Consider the following 17,192-nt stretch of genomic DNA (forward strand, 5'->3'; position numbering starts at 1 on the left):
CCGCTCCCGGTGCGGTTGGCGGCAGTAGTGAAGTTGCTTCTGGTCCTCCCTAAACCCGATCGCTGGTGCAGTTCATACGACCGCGCTCGTTGTCTGATCATAACTTGGCTTTGCTAGGGCCGCTGCCTCTTTTGGTGTTTTTTTTGTTGTTGTTCGTGTCAGAGTTGCAGCTGTCATTGAAACATCAAATTCTAGACAGGCGGTAAAGAAGAGGGTGCAAATTGATTCTTACGAGAGTGATTATTTCCCATGTCGTAAACTGTTTTCATACCTGCCTTCTTATCGAAGAAGCATTGTATATAGCCTGACAGAGAGTGCTTGATCTCTCAGGTATGGCATCTGGGCTTTACCAGCCTAAAGACCGCTCTGACTAGCCAAAGTAAGTGTCCAAATTCTGAAGAAAGCCAGCAGATAGTTTGTGGGTACATCACCCCACTTGGTGCAAAAAGTTGTGTTCCGGTCACAGAGCAGGTGTTGTGTCATTAGTGAATTAAAGGTTTAGTTGCAATATAGGAAACATCATTGCAAAAAGTTAAGACGATGGAAATATTTTTAAACAACTACTTGATACTTGATTCTTAACAAGTATTTTATATTTTGTTCTCAAAATAGCATCAGTTCTTTGCGCTGAGGATGGATTTTGTTTGTTCCAGAAGACAGAACTTTGAAGGATCATCTCTATTTACTTTTCCTGTAGATTAAGTGGGCAGGTAGATGCTGCTTGGCACTCGCAGGTAGAATAGTTAAAATGACAAATATCAGAGCATCTCTTGATATGCATAGAGTTCCTTTTGTGATATGTAAAAACAATGAATAAAAACCTATGAATTGCCATACATAGACACGGGTAATCTTAGTACTGTACCATGTTTCCTTTTTCTGTGGATGAGTATGGAAAACCACTAGATAATTTTCCTGTACTGGATTTGGACTTTCATGGAGGCAAAGGGTTTCTGCTATGACTTTTATTGAAAAAGGAGGAGTGATAAATTAGGATTTTAAAACCGTAGCTGAACACATATGATTTTGCTGCTTAATAAATCTTCTAATGGCACTATGTTTCTGCTTCAAGACAATATTGTCACTCACAGAGACATAGCTTCATTTAGAAAGGCCACACTTCAACGGTTTTTGTTCATTTCTGCTGCACTAGTGTAGGCAAAAGTAGAAGCTCAGCCAATATGTTGAAAATTTGGTGTATTTCACAAGACATTTCTTTTCAGAGTGCTTGTGATTATCTTTTACCTAGAATACTTTTTCACGCTTGCTTGCTTGCTTTTATGCGAATCTGGGAAGGGGCTACGCTGTTACTGAAACATCTTATAAATTCATGTTCTCTTTCTGTGATAGCTCAGTGGTTGACCTGCCTTTTCATTTTAGGCAATGAAGACCAGTCAATGCTGGCATTTTGGATTACTGGCAAGTCCAAAAGGTGGCGTGCAGTCAGTGGAGAAGGCAAATTTCTTCTGTTCATTCTTATCTAAGGAGATGTAGAGATGTGTTGGTGTCTTTAAATTTTGGAGTGCGCAGGCAGCATGCTCTGCTCAACGTCCATCCTGCTGGGGCATCCAACCACTGTTGGATACAGTGGTTATATTGACCTGCTTGGACTCCCTGCAGAATGCGATGTTCTCGGCTTCCTTAGGTGGTAACAGCAGGTGAAGCCAAAGACCTTTGCTCTCCAAGCCTACTATGATTTCCCATAATTTCAGGTTGCTTAATACTTCTTTATGTAAATGTTCTTTTGTGTGTGTAGTTTGGTAAGCTTGGTAAGGACTTTATAGTTTGTTCCTTGATTCAGACCGGGCTTGTCATGAAAATATGCTTTTGAAGCATTTTGCAACAGAGCTCCAATCTTTCTGATTTTTGTCTTGGGCTCTTTGTGCATTTTAAATGTTCCAATGGAATTTCTCTTTCAACTAGAAAATCTGTTGAAGTGCTTGGGGACTGTCACATATATGATATCTTCATAGTCATGACAAGCTTTTAGGCTTTTGATGTGTGAAGTTTTGAAGCATGCCTTTGTACCAAGTTATCTGGACATTGTAACTGACTTCTTTAACTCGTATTTTCAAAGGACCTTTCTCAAGAATTTTGCATTTGGGCTGTTTAACTGTGTATAAGACTAATATTACAGCTCAAATGATTGGATGCATGTATTCTGTTCATGCAACTTACTTTCATTTTATCTGTTTCTGACTGGATCCCCTTACACTGGATCCATTATGTTTTTTAAATCATTTCAGAACATGACGTTCTGGTGGCTGCTTCCCTTTCCATTCTGGGAAACGTGGACTTTTTCCATACAATGCCAAGATAGGTTTGATTTCATACATCCAGGTGTGCCTCTCAGTGAGTAGGTATCAGTAGGGTATTATCACAAACATAACCCCAGTGCAGGGCAATATAACATAAGTTCCATTATGTTTCTCAATGAACCTCTTTATTTCTCAGTGATGTACCATTTTTAACTCCTTTGACCTGTACAGCATTTCTCACATCATTACCGCTACCATTAGGAATTTACTGTAGGACAAATAGATCATTGTTACTGCCTAAGTTGTCAAACCTAATTCTTTATCTATTTTTCTTATATAGTTACACAGCTTGAGATTTTTCTCCAAATTCACATCATTCCTGTCATCTGAATTCCGGAATTTCAGGGCATTATTTGATGTTTTTCGAATACAGTGTTCTTAAATTGCCTGTAGTGCTTAACGTCATCTGGACCCAGGCTGATACATGGCAGCAGGTTATCACCACCCATGCTGGAGATCAGAAGAATCATTTTACAGCCTTATTCAGTTTGATGGAAGAGCGTATATGTTCTCAAAGAGTAATCGATTACTTCAGTGCAGCGTGCTTTGTTGTAAAGGGAAATCCCTCAGAAGACTGGCACACAGGGAGCCCAGGTGTTCGGTAAACTGAGTGTAGTGGCCAGAGGACAGAAAGCCAGACCAAAAAACCTGACTAAGACATAACTGATCTTAGAGCCCAACAGGGAGGTTCTGAGGAAATAACAAAGGTCCTTTAACAGGGCTTTTCCGGAATAGTGTAGACCTTGTATAATGGAAGTCTTTAATGTTATGTGTAATACAGAGTTAAGAGGGTGGTATTTGTCCAGTTGGGGTTATTAGGTTACTGTGTAAACTTGCACACAATTGAGACCATTTCAAATGAACCTCAAATTCTTTAGGAGATAATAACATTTCTAATAAAAAGTTATTCTCAAGGGAATAAAGGTACTTTGTAAAGGAGAGTAAGTGCTGTGCTATTGTATTCATGTTAATAACTAAAAATTGGCAGGCATAGTGTGAATGTCCAACGGGCCTTCTGCTACACCAGTGCCAAGAGCAGAGCATGATCGCTTCCTGCTACTTTCTCCTTTTCTCGCAACAGCAGTAAATATATGGGGAAGACTATTTAGAGCCCATTTCTTTCTTTCTAGTGTTCACCTAGTTCCTTGGACAGAGAACTGCTAACTTACTTTTTTATGTTGAGTTTTCTGCTAGTTTAATAATGGCTCACTTTTGGGCCAGTCAGTGTAAGAGGAGGAGCAAAGGAGGGGGAGACCATCCGTTTTAGGTACAGTGACAGTGCCTGATAATACGCATCTTGTAAATCTACCCTAAGAAAATGTGGAAATTGTTCTGTATTCCACTCCATTATTGAGTGCAGTGTCCTATGTAACTTCAGAGAATGAAGATGCAAGCTATAAGAGGAACAGATGAAAATATAAGACTTCTACAAATAAAGTTTCATTTTGTGGCTGCTTTATGTGACTCCAAAAGTAAAGTAGGAGAGATGTGAAGTCAAAGCCATCCTAGGAAAAATGAGTGTGTGGCCCAGTTACCAGCTCTCCAAGTTAGCTGTGACGCTGAAGCAGCTAAGAATTAAATTGTAAATGGTAATCTATAATTGTAAGAGATGATAATTTGGTAAAAGCTGTGTTGAAAACCACTTATTTCTCACATAATGCAAAGCAACTATGGAGACCAAGAAACCAAATCAAATGGATCCATGATTCATTATTTTGAAACATCTGAGTGTTAAACACATCTTAGGACTTTTTGAGACCTGGTTTATGAACAGCCTGATATCACTTGTTGTTATTGTTGAATGTTTACATGTAAAATCCTAGCAGCGTAGGTAGTAATTTATAGCATACTTTCAGTCTCAAAGCTGCCATGTACTATGTTAGTAGCATGGTAGCATACTTGTGTTTGGCAGCCAATGAAGAAGAATAGCTGCATATCAGAATGATAAGTAAAGTAAATTCCAAGACTGCACAAAACACAGTAAAAAAACTTACAAGCAAATTCTCAGTTTCAGTATTTTTAAGCAATTATTTGGCTGAAATGATACCCCAGAAGGGGTACATGATGTACTATTTTAGATTTCTAAGTGTCAATAGAAACAAAGTCAAAGTTGATATACTTTTGGACAGTAAAGTGTTCTTTAAATAGGCATCATCTTTCTGTTTTCACTAACTGGTCTAATCTTCTGTTTTGTCAGTTATTGTTTCACATAAATTCTAACATTATTTTTTTTAAGACCTAAAGAATCAGTGTAATTCCTTCTTCTCTAACTTTCTAGGGCTGCTTTCTAGGGAACCATGGGATATCAGAAAGTGACCTGTTTGTTGAATTTATAGCCATAACTTCTTCCTGTAAACATTGTTAGAACTGGGCCGTTAGCTTTAGATGACAGACCTATGGCAACTGTTTCCTACAGTTGTAGTTTGTTCAATTTATGTGGCTTAACACTTCTACCAGCTGGAGTTATTTTCCATGTCTTTCAGGCAATTCTGTAGTTTCGGATGGTTGGTTCCTTTGCTAAGCTTTCCATTAGCTCCCAAAGTATTTTCTGTGGCATTTCTGAGTTCATGAATGAGGTAGCTTTGGTGCTTTCATTTGAAGGAGTGCTCTTTATAGACAGTCTTGGGCAGTGTCTTAAAAAACATCTTTTGTTTAGGCAAGGCAAACACGGTTCAATGGCTTCTCTGTTTTTTCTGTTTCCACTTCAGTGACAAATTGTTCTCTCAATGTTTTGGGTTTTTTTTTGTTTCCCCCTCCCCCTGCCCCTCACCCCCCAAAAGTGATTACTACTTTGGAAATGCAACTACCTCTTCCGTGTTGTATTTTACTTCAGAGTGTCCTGACTCTAGCCTTTATCTTAATGTTTTTTTCCACAAGTTAAATGGATCTGTAACGTATCTCCAACGTAAAAGAATATGTTGTTGTTCAGCAGTAGTACTGACATTCCCATATAAAAAAAACTCCTACCAATTATATTTATACAAAGATAATTCTCTGAAAAAAGGATACCTGTACTTTATTTTCAGGGAGTAATACTTAGATTTTGTAGTTACAGTGAGTACAGAAAGTAACCAGAGTTATCAATGCTTCTTTCAGGACAGAGGAGTATCTTTATTCAGGATGTAGAAATATGGCACGTGCTTTTTGAACCTTAGTTAATGTTTCAGTCAGGGCCCTATTGGTATTGCCTAAAGCAATAACTTTTCTGAACTTAATCTAGTCCAAAGTAGCATTCATGTTTAGATGAATTGAGCGGTAGGAATATGTTTGTACCTAGAACGGCATGGTCTCAATCCCGGGTTAGGAACCCTGGTTACTTCTATCTCTGAAATAATAAGCAGTAATGTATTTCTTTCTATTAGGTGTTTGGTCAGCTATGTCAGTGCTAAGGCATTAGATAAGTTATCTGCCTGTCCCTTGTGGCAAGTACTGCCTGTGATTTATACATGATAGTTGACAATTTGACAGCATTTTTGTGGAGCAGTTGCATCTTTTTTTTGATGTATCGAGTTTGATCCATCAGGTTTTGTTGCCAGCTTGCCATTTTTCTTAACCATCTCAGATCCTTTAAACACTGAAAACCAAAGAGCTTTATAGTAAATAAAATCTTTTTTTTTTTAAGTTTTAATCCAGATAAGTCCAATTTCATTTCTGTCCTCAGCTGTTCCTAAACATTAATGAAGTTTTATCATACAATAGAAATACATGTTTGGATTTTATTGGTAGAGTCTTGTTAAGATGTAGAAAAGAAAAGTGCTGATTGAATTTTAGATATTCAAATCACAGTATGGCATGCGAGCAGTTTCCTGCAGTATGTTTTTACTGAGGCCCTCTTTCTATGAAATGTACTATTACAGGAGTAGCCTAACTGCAAAAGTTAGGTTGAATGTATGAGCACTTAAAAATTAATGACTTCTAAGTTCATTACAAAATTATCATGTTGTCTTTAAGCAAAGGTTCTTTGGTGTCCAATAGTCTGCATCCACAGAGGTTCTTTCTACTTCTTCCATATTTAAAAAGAATATTTTTACATTGGCAGAAACAACAAATGTAATCTTTCTACTCAGTAATGCATCGTCTTTTATCCTAATGCCCAAAATTATGTCCCTTATTTAGGAAAAAAATCTTATAATGTACTTATTCCCTTTTACACATCCAGTTCAACTCTTACTGAAGTAAATGTTAGCTCTTTGGTGTCTAGTGAATGTAAAGACAGACCATCGGAAGCTCCTAACTCCCAGTTTCCCAGTGGTGAGTGTTTTGCTTATGGCAGCAACTTTTGTAATTTGGAAATCGGCAGGCTTTTAAGAAACTTTGGCAAATACGTGATGAAGTTTTCAAAAATGTGGTGACATTATTCCAGAGACGGGAAACTGTAGTCAAGAAAAGTAGACATCAGTGGGCCATTGATAATGATTTTAATGTGTTTCGCTACTACTGCCCAGTATATTTATGGAAAAAGCGTAAGAAACATAAGAAGATCTATGTTATCTTTGAGGATAAAGTAGTAGCTTGGCGTTCAGAAGCTGTAATATTACGGAGAGAGAGAAGTTCTGTGAAAAACTGTATACGGGCCTGTTTGGTTTTTGTTTGTTTTGGTTTGTTGTTCTTCACTGGCTATGGAGCAAATATTGATACTCTGGGGTTCTCTGACAGGTCTACAGTGAATGGGGAAATGAAAGAATTTTATTGCTATCAAATGACGCACCACATAACAACTTAACTGACATTGAACATTTCTTGGCAACAACTAGTTGCAACATAGTTTGCTAAATATTTAAGCCATTGCATCAATGAGATACTTCTACCATTTCTCAATTAGCTCTCCCATGCTCATAGCATCCTGGAACGCTCAAGAATGGATGAATAGCTTTAGTATGCCAATAGAGAAATATTTGACCTAAACCCCTCTTTTTTGAGTTATTGCCTTGTGAATTGTATTTGGGTTTATTATAATAAATTATTACTATTTTAAATGTGCTTTTTATGTCTTCTTTTACCTTAACTTCGTTAAAGGATGGAGTACCTGAAAATCAAAAGTGGTGATGTGAGTCATAAGATGACTGGCTTTAAAAATAAGCGCTGAGAGAAAATTAATAGGTCAGAAGCAGGTCAGGTTTTCATTAAAAACTAGCATTGCCAAAAAGTGAGTGATGGCTGGCATACTGAACTGAGAACCATGTTCTTAAATATAATGCTTTTTTGGGGGGTATTTATATTTCATAAGCTATTGGTAAGTTACATCAAGCAGAGAAAAAGACTGAAAAGGACTGTGAAAACCATTACAGTGGGGACAAAAATCGATTTCCTAACTTCAGTCAAGGTGATGTGAACTTGAAAAAGATAAAGTGAAGGCAGAAATAAATATCTAGCTTTTGTTCTCTGACTTGAACTGCTATTCACCTTTCCATTTGGAAGAAAGGAGCTATTAACATTTGTAACCAGCAGTGTATATTATACTCTGGGGCATGTCTTCTGAATTCTACCTAGCAAATTCTTAACTATGATTATTTGTTTAAGCTTTTTTTGCCTATGAGAAAAAAATATTTTGAGTTAGTTATTTATGCATCATCTCAATTTACAGATTAAAAACGTAAAAATAAATGAAGAAGGCGTGCTGGAAATCTTGCCATTTTTCTAGTTGTAGCAGTTACTTATAAAAGATGTTACCTTATAAGCTTTGTCTCACAAGAGTGAAATTCCTGTTCTGTGGGCATTTATACGTAAATGTTTCATATGCAGTAGTCCTAGGGGAGAACAACCCTCCAAAGAATTCAGGGCTAAGTGAAGAAAATAGCTATGATTTTATGTTTCTGAAAGTCAAGTAAGGTTTTGAGAGTGTGGGTTTTTGTTTTGTTTTAAATTATTAATAACTGTTAGCTATTAGTGAAACTTTTCTGATTCAGGGTAGTTTTGACTGGTAGTCACAAATGACTGTGGCATTACTTTGGAGAAACATAAAAGAAACATGTCTTCATATATTCCTGACAAAGTGGCTGTGAATCGTGGTGGTGGACTGTCTCACTGAGCATGTACGCTTTGTGACTGATGTATGGGTCATTTTCTTGGTTTGCTTGGTATTACAGTAGAACCTGCTTTTTTGAACGTTGCATAAAGCCATACTAGGTTATTAGTAACCTAAGCCATACTTAGGTTACTACTTTGTTTTTTCTAGTTAGTATATACATTGCTTAAAGGGAAGAGAAATGAAATGCTCATCTTCATTTGTACATAGGCAGTAGAAAGAAAGAAGTAATAAGTGAGTTGCCTGAGGTCCTATGGTGGGAACTAGAAGTATCATTATCTAAAACCAAGCCCATATTTTCTGATTCCCAATCCAGTTGTCATCTTTCAGCTGTAAATCTCTCAAGTTTCTTTTCTGGCATATTGGAAATGTTCAGCTATATCAGAGTGATATGGCATTTATGATTGGAAAGTTTTTCATTTTTGTGAAGTCAGCTGAATCAAATAAAAAAAAATACTGAAAATGAGAAAAGACCATTACTGTATCACCCTCCAGTAAGTCAATTAGTTCTTGAAAGAGTTCATAAAAATATTTGTATTTATCTGGAAAGAGGTTTTTGTTGTTTTGTTGTTTTTTTTTTTTCCCAGAATGATGAGTGTTCTTATTTAGTTTTTAGAAGTCATCGGTCTTTATTTAATCACTGTTTTATGTTGGCTCGGTTTGCTGAGTTTTTACTTCATTTGCTCAGATTTTTTTTTTTACTTGTGCTATACATTGCTTTGTCATGTGTGGTGACATCATTAGAATTCAAAAACATTGTTCTTGGTGCCCAATCCTGCACATTGTATGAAATATAGCGTGAGCTTTAGCTTCACTGAAAAGCATCAAAGCTGCGTATGCTAGGAAATATTTTAGGGTCAAGCTACAGGCCGCCCAACCAGGAAGACCGAGCAGGTTGAGGGCCTCTATAGACAGATAGGATCAGCCTCACGTTCACAAGCCCTGGTCCTCATGGGGGACTTCAACCACCCCGATATCTGTTGAAGGGACAACACAGCAGAGCATGAGCAATCCGGGAGGTTCCTGGAATGCATCGATGATAACTTCCTTCTCCAAGTGATAGAGGAGCCAACAAGGGAAGGTGCTATGCTGGACCTTGTTCTTACCAACAAGGAGGAGCTGGTGGGGAATGTGAAGCTCAAGGGCAGCCTTGGCTGCAGTGACCATGAAATGGTGGAGTTCAAGATCCTTAGGGCACCGAGGAGGGAGAACAGCAAGCTCCCTACCCTGGACTTCAGAGAGCAGATTTTGGCCTCTTCAGGGATCTGCTTGGTAGAATGCCATGGGATAAAGCTCTGGAGGGAAGAGGGGCCCAAGAAAGCTAGTTAATATTCAAGAATCACCTCCTCCAAGCTCAGGACGATGCATCCCAACAAAGAGGAAATTGGGCAAAAATGCTAGGAGGCCTGTGTGGATGAACAAGGAGCTCCTGGAGACATTCAAACACAAAAAGAAGCCTACAGAGGATGGAAGCAAGGACAGGTAGTCTGGGAGGAATACAGAGAAATTGTCCGAGCAGCCAGGGATCAAGTTAGGAAAGCTAAAGCCCTGATAGAATTAAATCTGGCCAGGGACATCAAGGGCAACAAGAAGCTTCTATAGGTACGTTGGTGATAAAAGGACAACTAGGGGAAATGTGGGCCCTCTCCGGAACGAAATGGGAGACCTGGTTACCCAGGATATGGAGAAGACTGAGATACCCAACAACTTTTTTGCCTCAGTCTTCACCAGCAAGTGCTCAAGCCTCACCGCCCAAGCTGCAGAAGGCAAAGGCGGGGACTGGGAGAATGAAGAGCAGCCCACTGTAGGAGATGATCAGGTTTGAGACCATCTAAGGAACCTGAAGGTGCACAAGTCCATGGGACCTGATGAGATCCATTCGCGGGTCCTGAAGGAACTGGCGGATTAAGTTGCTAAGCCACTATCCATCGTATTTGAGAAGTCGTGGCAGTCTGGTGAAATTCCTGCTGACTAGAAAGGGGGAAAGATAACCCCCATTTTTAAAAAGAGAAAAAAGGAAGACCCAGAGAGCTACAGGCCAGTCAGTCTCACCTCTGTGCCTGGGAAAATCATGGAGCAGATCCTCCTGGAAGCTACGCTAAGACACAGGGAGGACAGGGAGGTGATTTGAGACAGCCAGTATGGCTTCATCACGGGTAAGTCCTGCTTGACCAGGAAGGACTTCTATGGCCTTCTATGATGGAGTGACTACATCAGTGGACGTGGGAAGAACTACAGATGGACTATCTGGACCTCTGTAAGGCCTTTGACATGGTCCCCCAGAACATCCTTCTCTCTAAACTGGAGAGGTATGGATTTGATGGGCGGACTGTCCGGTGGGTGAGGAATTGGTTGGATGGTCGCATCCAGAGGGTAGTGGTCAACGGCTCAATGTCCGGATGGAGATCGGTGACAAGTGGTGTCCTGCAGGGGTCTGTGTTGGGACCGGTGCTGTTTAATATCTTCATCAATGACATAGACAGTGAGATCAAGTGCACCCTCAGCAAGCTTGCAGATGACACCAAGCTGAGTGGTGCGGTCAACCTGCCTGAGGGAAGGGATGCCATCCAGAGGGACCTGGACAAGCTCGAGAAGTGGGCCGGTGTGAACCTTATGAGGTTCAACAAGGCCAAGTGCAAGGTCCTGCACCTGGGTTGGGGCAACCCCCAGTATCAATACAGGCTGGGGGATGAAGGGATTGAGAGCAGCCCTGCCTAAAAGGACTTGGGGATACTGGTGGATGAAAAGCTGGACATGAGCCAGCAATGTGTTCTTACACAGCCCAGAAGGCCAACTGTATCCTGGGCTGCATCAAAAGAAGCGTGGCCAGCAGGTCAAGGGAGGTGATTCTAGATCAGACAGATGCTGAATGCTTTCAGTTCTCCCATTTTTTTTTCAAATTTAAAATATCAGTCAGTAAATACTTTCTTTTATGTTGTTTATTGTGGCTAATGATGTGACTTTTTTTCAGAGCGTGCTAGTGAAAGCATCCATCAACTGAAATATGCCTTGGAGGAAAGACAGTTTGCAAAGAGTGAGAGTGAAGTTGGATTTGACCAGTCCTCTATGGACAAGGACAGTGATGATGACAGGGGCAATGAAGAAAGTGGGAATGCAGCCTGGCAGGAACTGCAGCGCAGTCACGCAGGTAAGATTACTCTGAAAGCAAATAGTTTAAAAATTGTTAGAAATTGTACTAATTTTAATGAAAAAAGTAAGTATTTTTTGGTTATTATGTTTTTTATCTCTTCCTAGTTAATCAACTTAAAATTTTGTTGCAACATCAAGAAGGAATGGAAAGTGAAGTCTCTCTGTCAAGCAGGAAGATGTCATTCTATGTATGTTTCTTGTTTCTTTTGTTTTGTTTGAATGAACAGCATGCATGATGAGATCAATTTTCTAGTATCCAGGAAGAAGAAGAAGCACTGAATCATTTTATATTCTGAAATATAGGAGATTCCTGAGGCTATGGCCAGAACTTGGTATGCTTATGACCATAGCGGAAGAAAAAGAAATCTATAGTACAGGATTTAGACTTTTCTCCTCTTTTGTTGACCATGCAGTGTGGGTCACAGTCCACATTGCTTTCAGCTTTCTCATCTTTTTCTTTCCACCAAAAGTTCATCCTTTTTGTTTTAGAAACAATTGGGGTTGACTATATGGACAAATATCTGTAAAAGCAGCCTCTGTTTTCCTTTGACTGTACTTTAAGGCTTCTCAAAGGCTGTAACTTCTTATGCTGTAACTATGCTTTTTCTTCAGAGGATTAGAGATGCTCATGTAACAACAGGTTTTCTAGGCTCTCTGCCAAAATGCAGTGGTCTCTGTCAAAGTTAGTTTACACCCTTACATGGGCTTCTCAGATCTAGCCTTCTTGCAGCAGAACTGCACCGAAGTACATGCAGTGTTACAGAGCAAGATACTGCTAGATACTAGTATTCCTGTCGGAAAGTAACTCAAAGGCATTGTTCCAGTTTTATCTTTTGAGGGTCTACACTGACTACTTTCGGTTTATACTAAGGAAGACAAGCAGCTCTTTGCTGTCAATGTTGGGGTAGCAGCAGAACAATCTAAAGCCTATATTCCTGCTGTGTTGCTTTGAGCCTGTGTAATGAGCCTAGCTCTACTGTTCTGACATTGAGAAATTTTATTTAAAGTTCAACTTTTCTGAGTGTTCTAAAATTCATGAGTTTAGTCTGATTGTCCTGCCAGGTACTTTTGCCTTATAATGGTGCAGGATAGAATTCATGTTTTATAGCTCAAGGGAATGGTGCATCATTGGTTGATCTTGACATGACGTGAATCAGTATCAATTTGTATTTAGCCTTTGGAGGGAAGGGAAAGCATCTTTTAATCCATCTTTGTCAAAGTTTTCTACTTATATTGGGAAATTTTACTAGAGTGGAAAAATTCAGAAAACGGGATACTTTTTCTAAGAAATGTGACAGTGCTTTCAGGGACTGGATTAAGTGTTGGAGGAGTAAACAGAGAAAAGATGGGAATTTACTGTATCAATAGGGCATTTTCCCATTTCTTCCTCTTGAAGTTTCCAATAAGAGAGATTTTGTGAAGTGGTGGCCTTATTCTCCTTTTCAACTGTCCTCCATCTGCTTGCTAACCAGGATGTGAAAGTGTTCTGAAGACAGACCAAGTGTAAAGCTCAAAAAATGTGGAAGTACAAAAATGCACACACACTAAAAAAACCCAAACCCTTATAAAATACAAGCTTGTCTGGTGGTTTACTGGACACTGCAGAAATGCTTCTTGTATAAGAAGAATCAGATTCCCCAAAGGTCAAGGAAAGCAAACTTAGATTATAAGTAACCTTAACCTTTCTCATTGAATTATGCTGAAGTACCTGATGACGACTGAATAGTAGAGGACTACATGTGTCTATAGCTAAATATAATATTTCACAGAAAGTATACTGTTTAGTAAACTTTACAACGTTTCATACATATAAATAACATTTGTCTTAACACAATTCCCTTCTCTTGCCCATTGACAAAAAGTTGCAACAGACATCAAGTGAGTACATCTTTTCTTTGATTACACCCAGATGGTTGGGCAGGGATTTTCCTTTTGCTCTCTACCTCATCACCTGAGGTCAAGGCCCAGCAAGATTGCTTCATACAACAACTGCAGATCTACAGGCTGGGTCTTGGCTAACCTAACTGTACCTAGCCTGGGTTCCTGACACTGTTGTTATAGCTGGAGTGCCTTTGACTGATTCCTGTTGTTTCTTCACAGTTTACAGGGCAGCAGATTAAAGACTGCCAGCAGAAGAGCGTCTAATTCTGGGGTTTAGAGGTTTGAAATTTGAGGCATTAGAGGTTTGAAATTACTTCTGGAAAAGTACAAGGTGGGCCAAATTATTTGCGATGTTGGCAAAACATCCCAACATCCCATGTTACCATCTAGAATGCTGGCCTCTAAAGCTGCCAAGCATTTATATTTTATAAATCCTTGTATTTATATGGTAAACTTTTCAGTATTAAGAATGGAAATGTGAACAGCATTTCTGAGACTCAGGCATAAACATTTGGTAATTCATACTGGTCAGATGGGTCTTTCAGTTCTGATTTTAATATTTGGCCTACTTTAAATATATGCCTCCCCTAACATCTGTTCTTTCAGTCTGTAACAGATGTTATATTATCAGAATAGTAATGAAAAATCCCCCAATTAATATATAATTAATTGGTAACAATTGTTTAGTAAAAATGGTAAAAAGAAATAAATCACAAATGATCTACCAGGCATTCGCCTTGTGAAAGGGCAGGTAGAGGCTTCTAAATAAAGAAATGTGAGTTAATAAGTTGTGTTAAGAAGTTCTCTGTTCTTCTGTTAGAAGAATATACTATATATTATTTTCCTCTTAGTGAAACCATTCTTCAGCACTTTTGTATACATTACGCTGATGTTTCTCAGGTTAAACATTAGCACTGTTTTTCAGTGAAAAATAATTTGAATAGAAATGGAGTTTTTCACATTGTTGTGGTTTAACCCCAACCGGCAACTAAGCCCCACACAGCCGCTTGCTCGCTCTCCCCTGGTGGGATGGGGGAGAGAATTGGAAGAGTAAAAGTGAGGTGGGTTGAGATAAAGACAGTTTAATAGGAAAAGCAAAAGCCGCGCACGCCAGCAAAGCAGAACAAGGGATTCATTCACTACTTCCCATTGGCAGGCAGGTGTTCAGCCATCTCCAGGAAAGCAGGGCTCCATGACGCGTAACAGTTACTTGGGAAGACAAATGCCATCACTCCGAATGTCCCCCCCTTCCTCCTTCTTCCCCCAGCTTTATGTGCTGAGCATGACGTCATATGGTATGGGATATCCCTTTGGTCAGTTGGGGTCAGCTGTCCCGGCTGTGTTCCCTCCCAGCTTCTTGTGCACCCCCAGCCCACTCGCTGGTGGGGTGGGGTGAGAAGCAGAAAAGGCCTTGGCTCTGTGTAAGCACTGCTCAGCAGTAACGAAAACATCCCTGTGTTATCAACACTGTTGCCAGCACAAATCCAAAACAGCCCCATGCCAGCTGTGTTTCCGACTCGAGATCACAGATGTTAGAATTGTATCAGTTTCAAAACTGGCTAGGGATCAGCATAAAGATGCCAGTTTTCATCCAGAATAGTGAACTAATGCTAGAAATGTACCTGTTGTTCCTCTGAGATGACCCCATTAACAACGCTGTGTGAATTTTGTATCCTTACTAGAAAAGAATACAAAGAAGGGATTTACCCTTTTACAAATATGAGTAAAACTGTTCAGTAAATTGGTGGAAAAAAGCAGACATCTTTTGTATAAGAGAATGTATGTTCTACTTAGAGATATGTCCCAGTTTGGCTGTCTTAATTTTAATTATTAAAAAAAAAAAAACCAAAACATTATGGCTTGCATTGATATACTTTCTTTTAGCTTCAGGAATTAAAATAGTTCATATTTGTCAACTAGCATTAGACTGTACTTAGTTCTTTCAGTAGATGAAATTTGCAATAGTGGAATATCAAGCTAAGGTAATAAAACAATATTGAAATACATAAAGAGGACAAGTGTGGATCTGATAGTAGCCGATCTATTTAAATTTGAAAGTAGAGACTCTATTAAATATTTTTGTGATTATTCAAAGGCAGTTTCATTACAGACTAACATATTTATGCTTAATACTGTCACTCCATTAAAATTATTTTAAAGTATGTTATACTTCATTAGAACTAAATAAATTATTAAACTATAAAAACTTTTTTTTTTTTAATGTCTAGATAAGTCCTTTTCATGAGACTGCTGAGGACTGTTTATTGCTAATAGGATCAAAGAGAAGCTGTAGTTTTCAGGAAACTAATTTATGATTTTAAGGGCATTTTAGTAACATTTATCTACATTCTTTATCTGTACTGTATTCTTAGGAGTAAATGCTGTAAAGTTATAGTGATTGTGTTTTTCACATTTCGTAAAAAGTTTAATCCCTGTTTAAATCTTGCTGCGCAAGGCAGAGATGTAATTGTTTACCTTGAATGGACAAGGAGTCCCTTCATTACCTTCTTTAACTAGTTATTTGTGAGGCTATCAAAAATGTTACCTATTTATAGGGTCTTCAGAAAGGTTTTTTTAGAATTGTCTTTTAAAATACCAACAATCAAGTTCTTTGATAAACGTAATACCTATTACACATTTTCCCGTGTTTCTATGGAGGTATTAAAATTGCAGACATAGTTGTGTTTCTGTAGCAATTGTTAATGAACGTTTAGAGGAGTTGCCTTTGATGCACATCCACAACTCATTAAAATTCAAGGGATTTTTATATTTACTTCACAGAGAAGAAAATACTCCCTTAAGTTTGCCTAAAATGGATGATACACTGAAATAGCGGTATGAATTTCATTTACAAATTGGTTTGTGGATATGATTTAATCCTGCTTTATAGATGTGCTTAATCAAGCAGCTGTACATTTTGACAGAAGTGACATATTTACTTTTTGTATTGAAGAACTTAAGTTCTAACTGTTTCTCCCTTCCTCATGATCTAGTAGTTGGTGACTTTTTATTAAGCGTACATAGTATTCTGTGTGCAAGCAACATCTTATTGCAATAAATGGAAAACCGGAATATAACACATGCTATTCTTTACTTCCTTCAGAAACCCCCAGAAGCTGCAACTGGAGACTTACCAGCCCTTTCTGATCTTGTTCCTATACTCAATGATCAGTCACAGTACATTAACCATTTAGAAGCAGAAGTGAAGTTTTGCAAGGTACTAGACAACATATTTCACCTACTAAACCCCTGGTCCCCTAAATATGAAGAATTGCTTTAAAAACAGCTTACACTTAGTCTTGAGGTTGATTGTTGTAATGACCAAAACTGAGCCAAACGCAGTTCAGTAGATACTGAGCCTTACCATGCGTCTTGGTGCCTGTATAGTGTTTAAAGGTCTTCAAAGGCATTTTTACGTCCTATCACAAATACAAATAAGCAATTTTTTTTTAAGAAGTTATATGGAAATCCTAGCTACAAAAATACAAAATCTGTCTTTTGAGTATTCTTATTCTCTCTAAAAGGGTTAAAATAGTTGAGAATGTTAATCTAGACTTTTGGTATCAAGATGTATTTAAATGTGGATAGCCTTCTCAAGGATCCTTTTACATGCAGTTCCTGTATCGTATAGGAGGAATTGTCTGGGATGAAAGATCGAGTACAAGTAGTTGTACTTGAAAATGAGGAACTCCATCAGAAACTGAAATTCTTAACTGGGGAATATATGTTGAGAGAACAAACTCTTTTAGATGCCTCGGTAAGTTTGTATTTTTCTGTTGTTGTTTTAATCAGTGTTCAGGGACCTGATTCTTTTTAAG

General features: G+C 38.5%; 1 protein-coding gene across 15 annotated transcripts in view; it reads left to right on the top strand.

Annotated features, from left to right (window-relative positions):
* Positions 1–17,192, top strand: part of SDCCAG8 (SHH signaling and ciliogenesis regulator SDCCAG8) — a 118,411-nt gene that overhangs the window by 836 nt on the left and 100,383 nt on the right. For 4 of the 15 annotated variants that reach the window (XR_012673089.1, XM_075146546.1, XM_075146554.1 and 1 more), the window contains exons 2-5: positions 11,315–11,491; positions 11,599–11,681; positions 16,478–16,591; positions 17,006–17,131. Coding sequence is in view for 13 of the 15 variants with exons in the window: in XM_075146546.1 (XP_075002647.1) it covers positions 11,315–11,491; positions 11,599–11,681; positions 16,478–16,591; positions 17,006–17,131 (500 nt within the window). In the remaining 2 variants the exon portion in view is untranslated. Of the gene's footprint in view, positions 1–612; positions 11,492–11,598; positions 11,682–16,477; positions 16,592–16,989; positions 17,132–17,192 lie in introns of those variants that run through there. The other 11 variants (XM_075146550.1, XM_075146548.1, XM_075146551.1 and 8 more) reach the window with 11 other exon arrangements.

Source organism: Calonectris borealis, chromosome 3 (assembly GCF_964195595.1).
Source record: "Calonectris borealis chromosome 3, bCalBor7.hap1.2, whole genome shotgun sequence".
In the NCBI taxonomy this organism is placed as follows: Eukaryota; Metazoa; Chordata; class Aves; order Procellariiformes; family Procellariidae; genus Calonectris; species Calonectris borealis.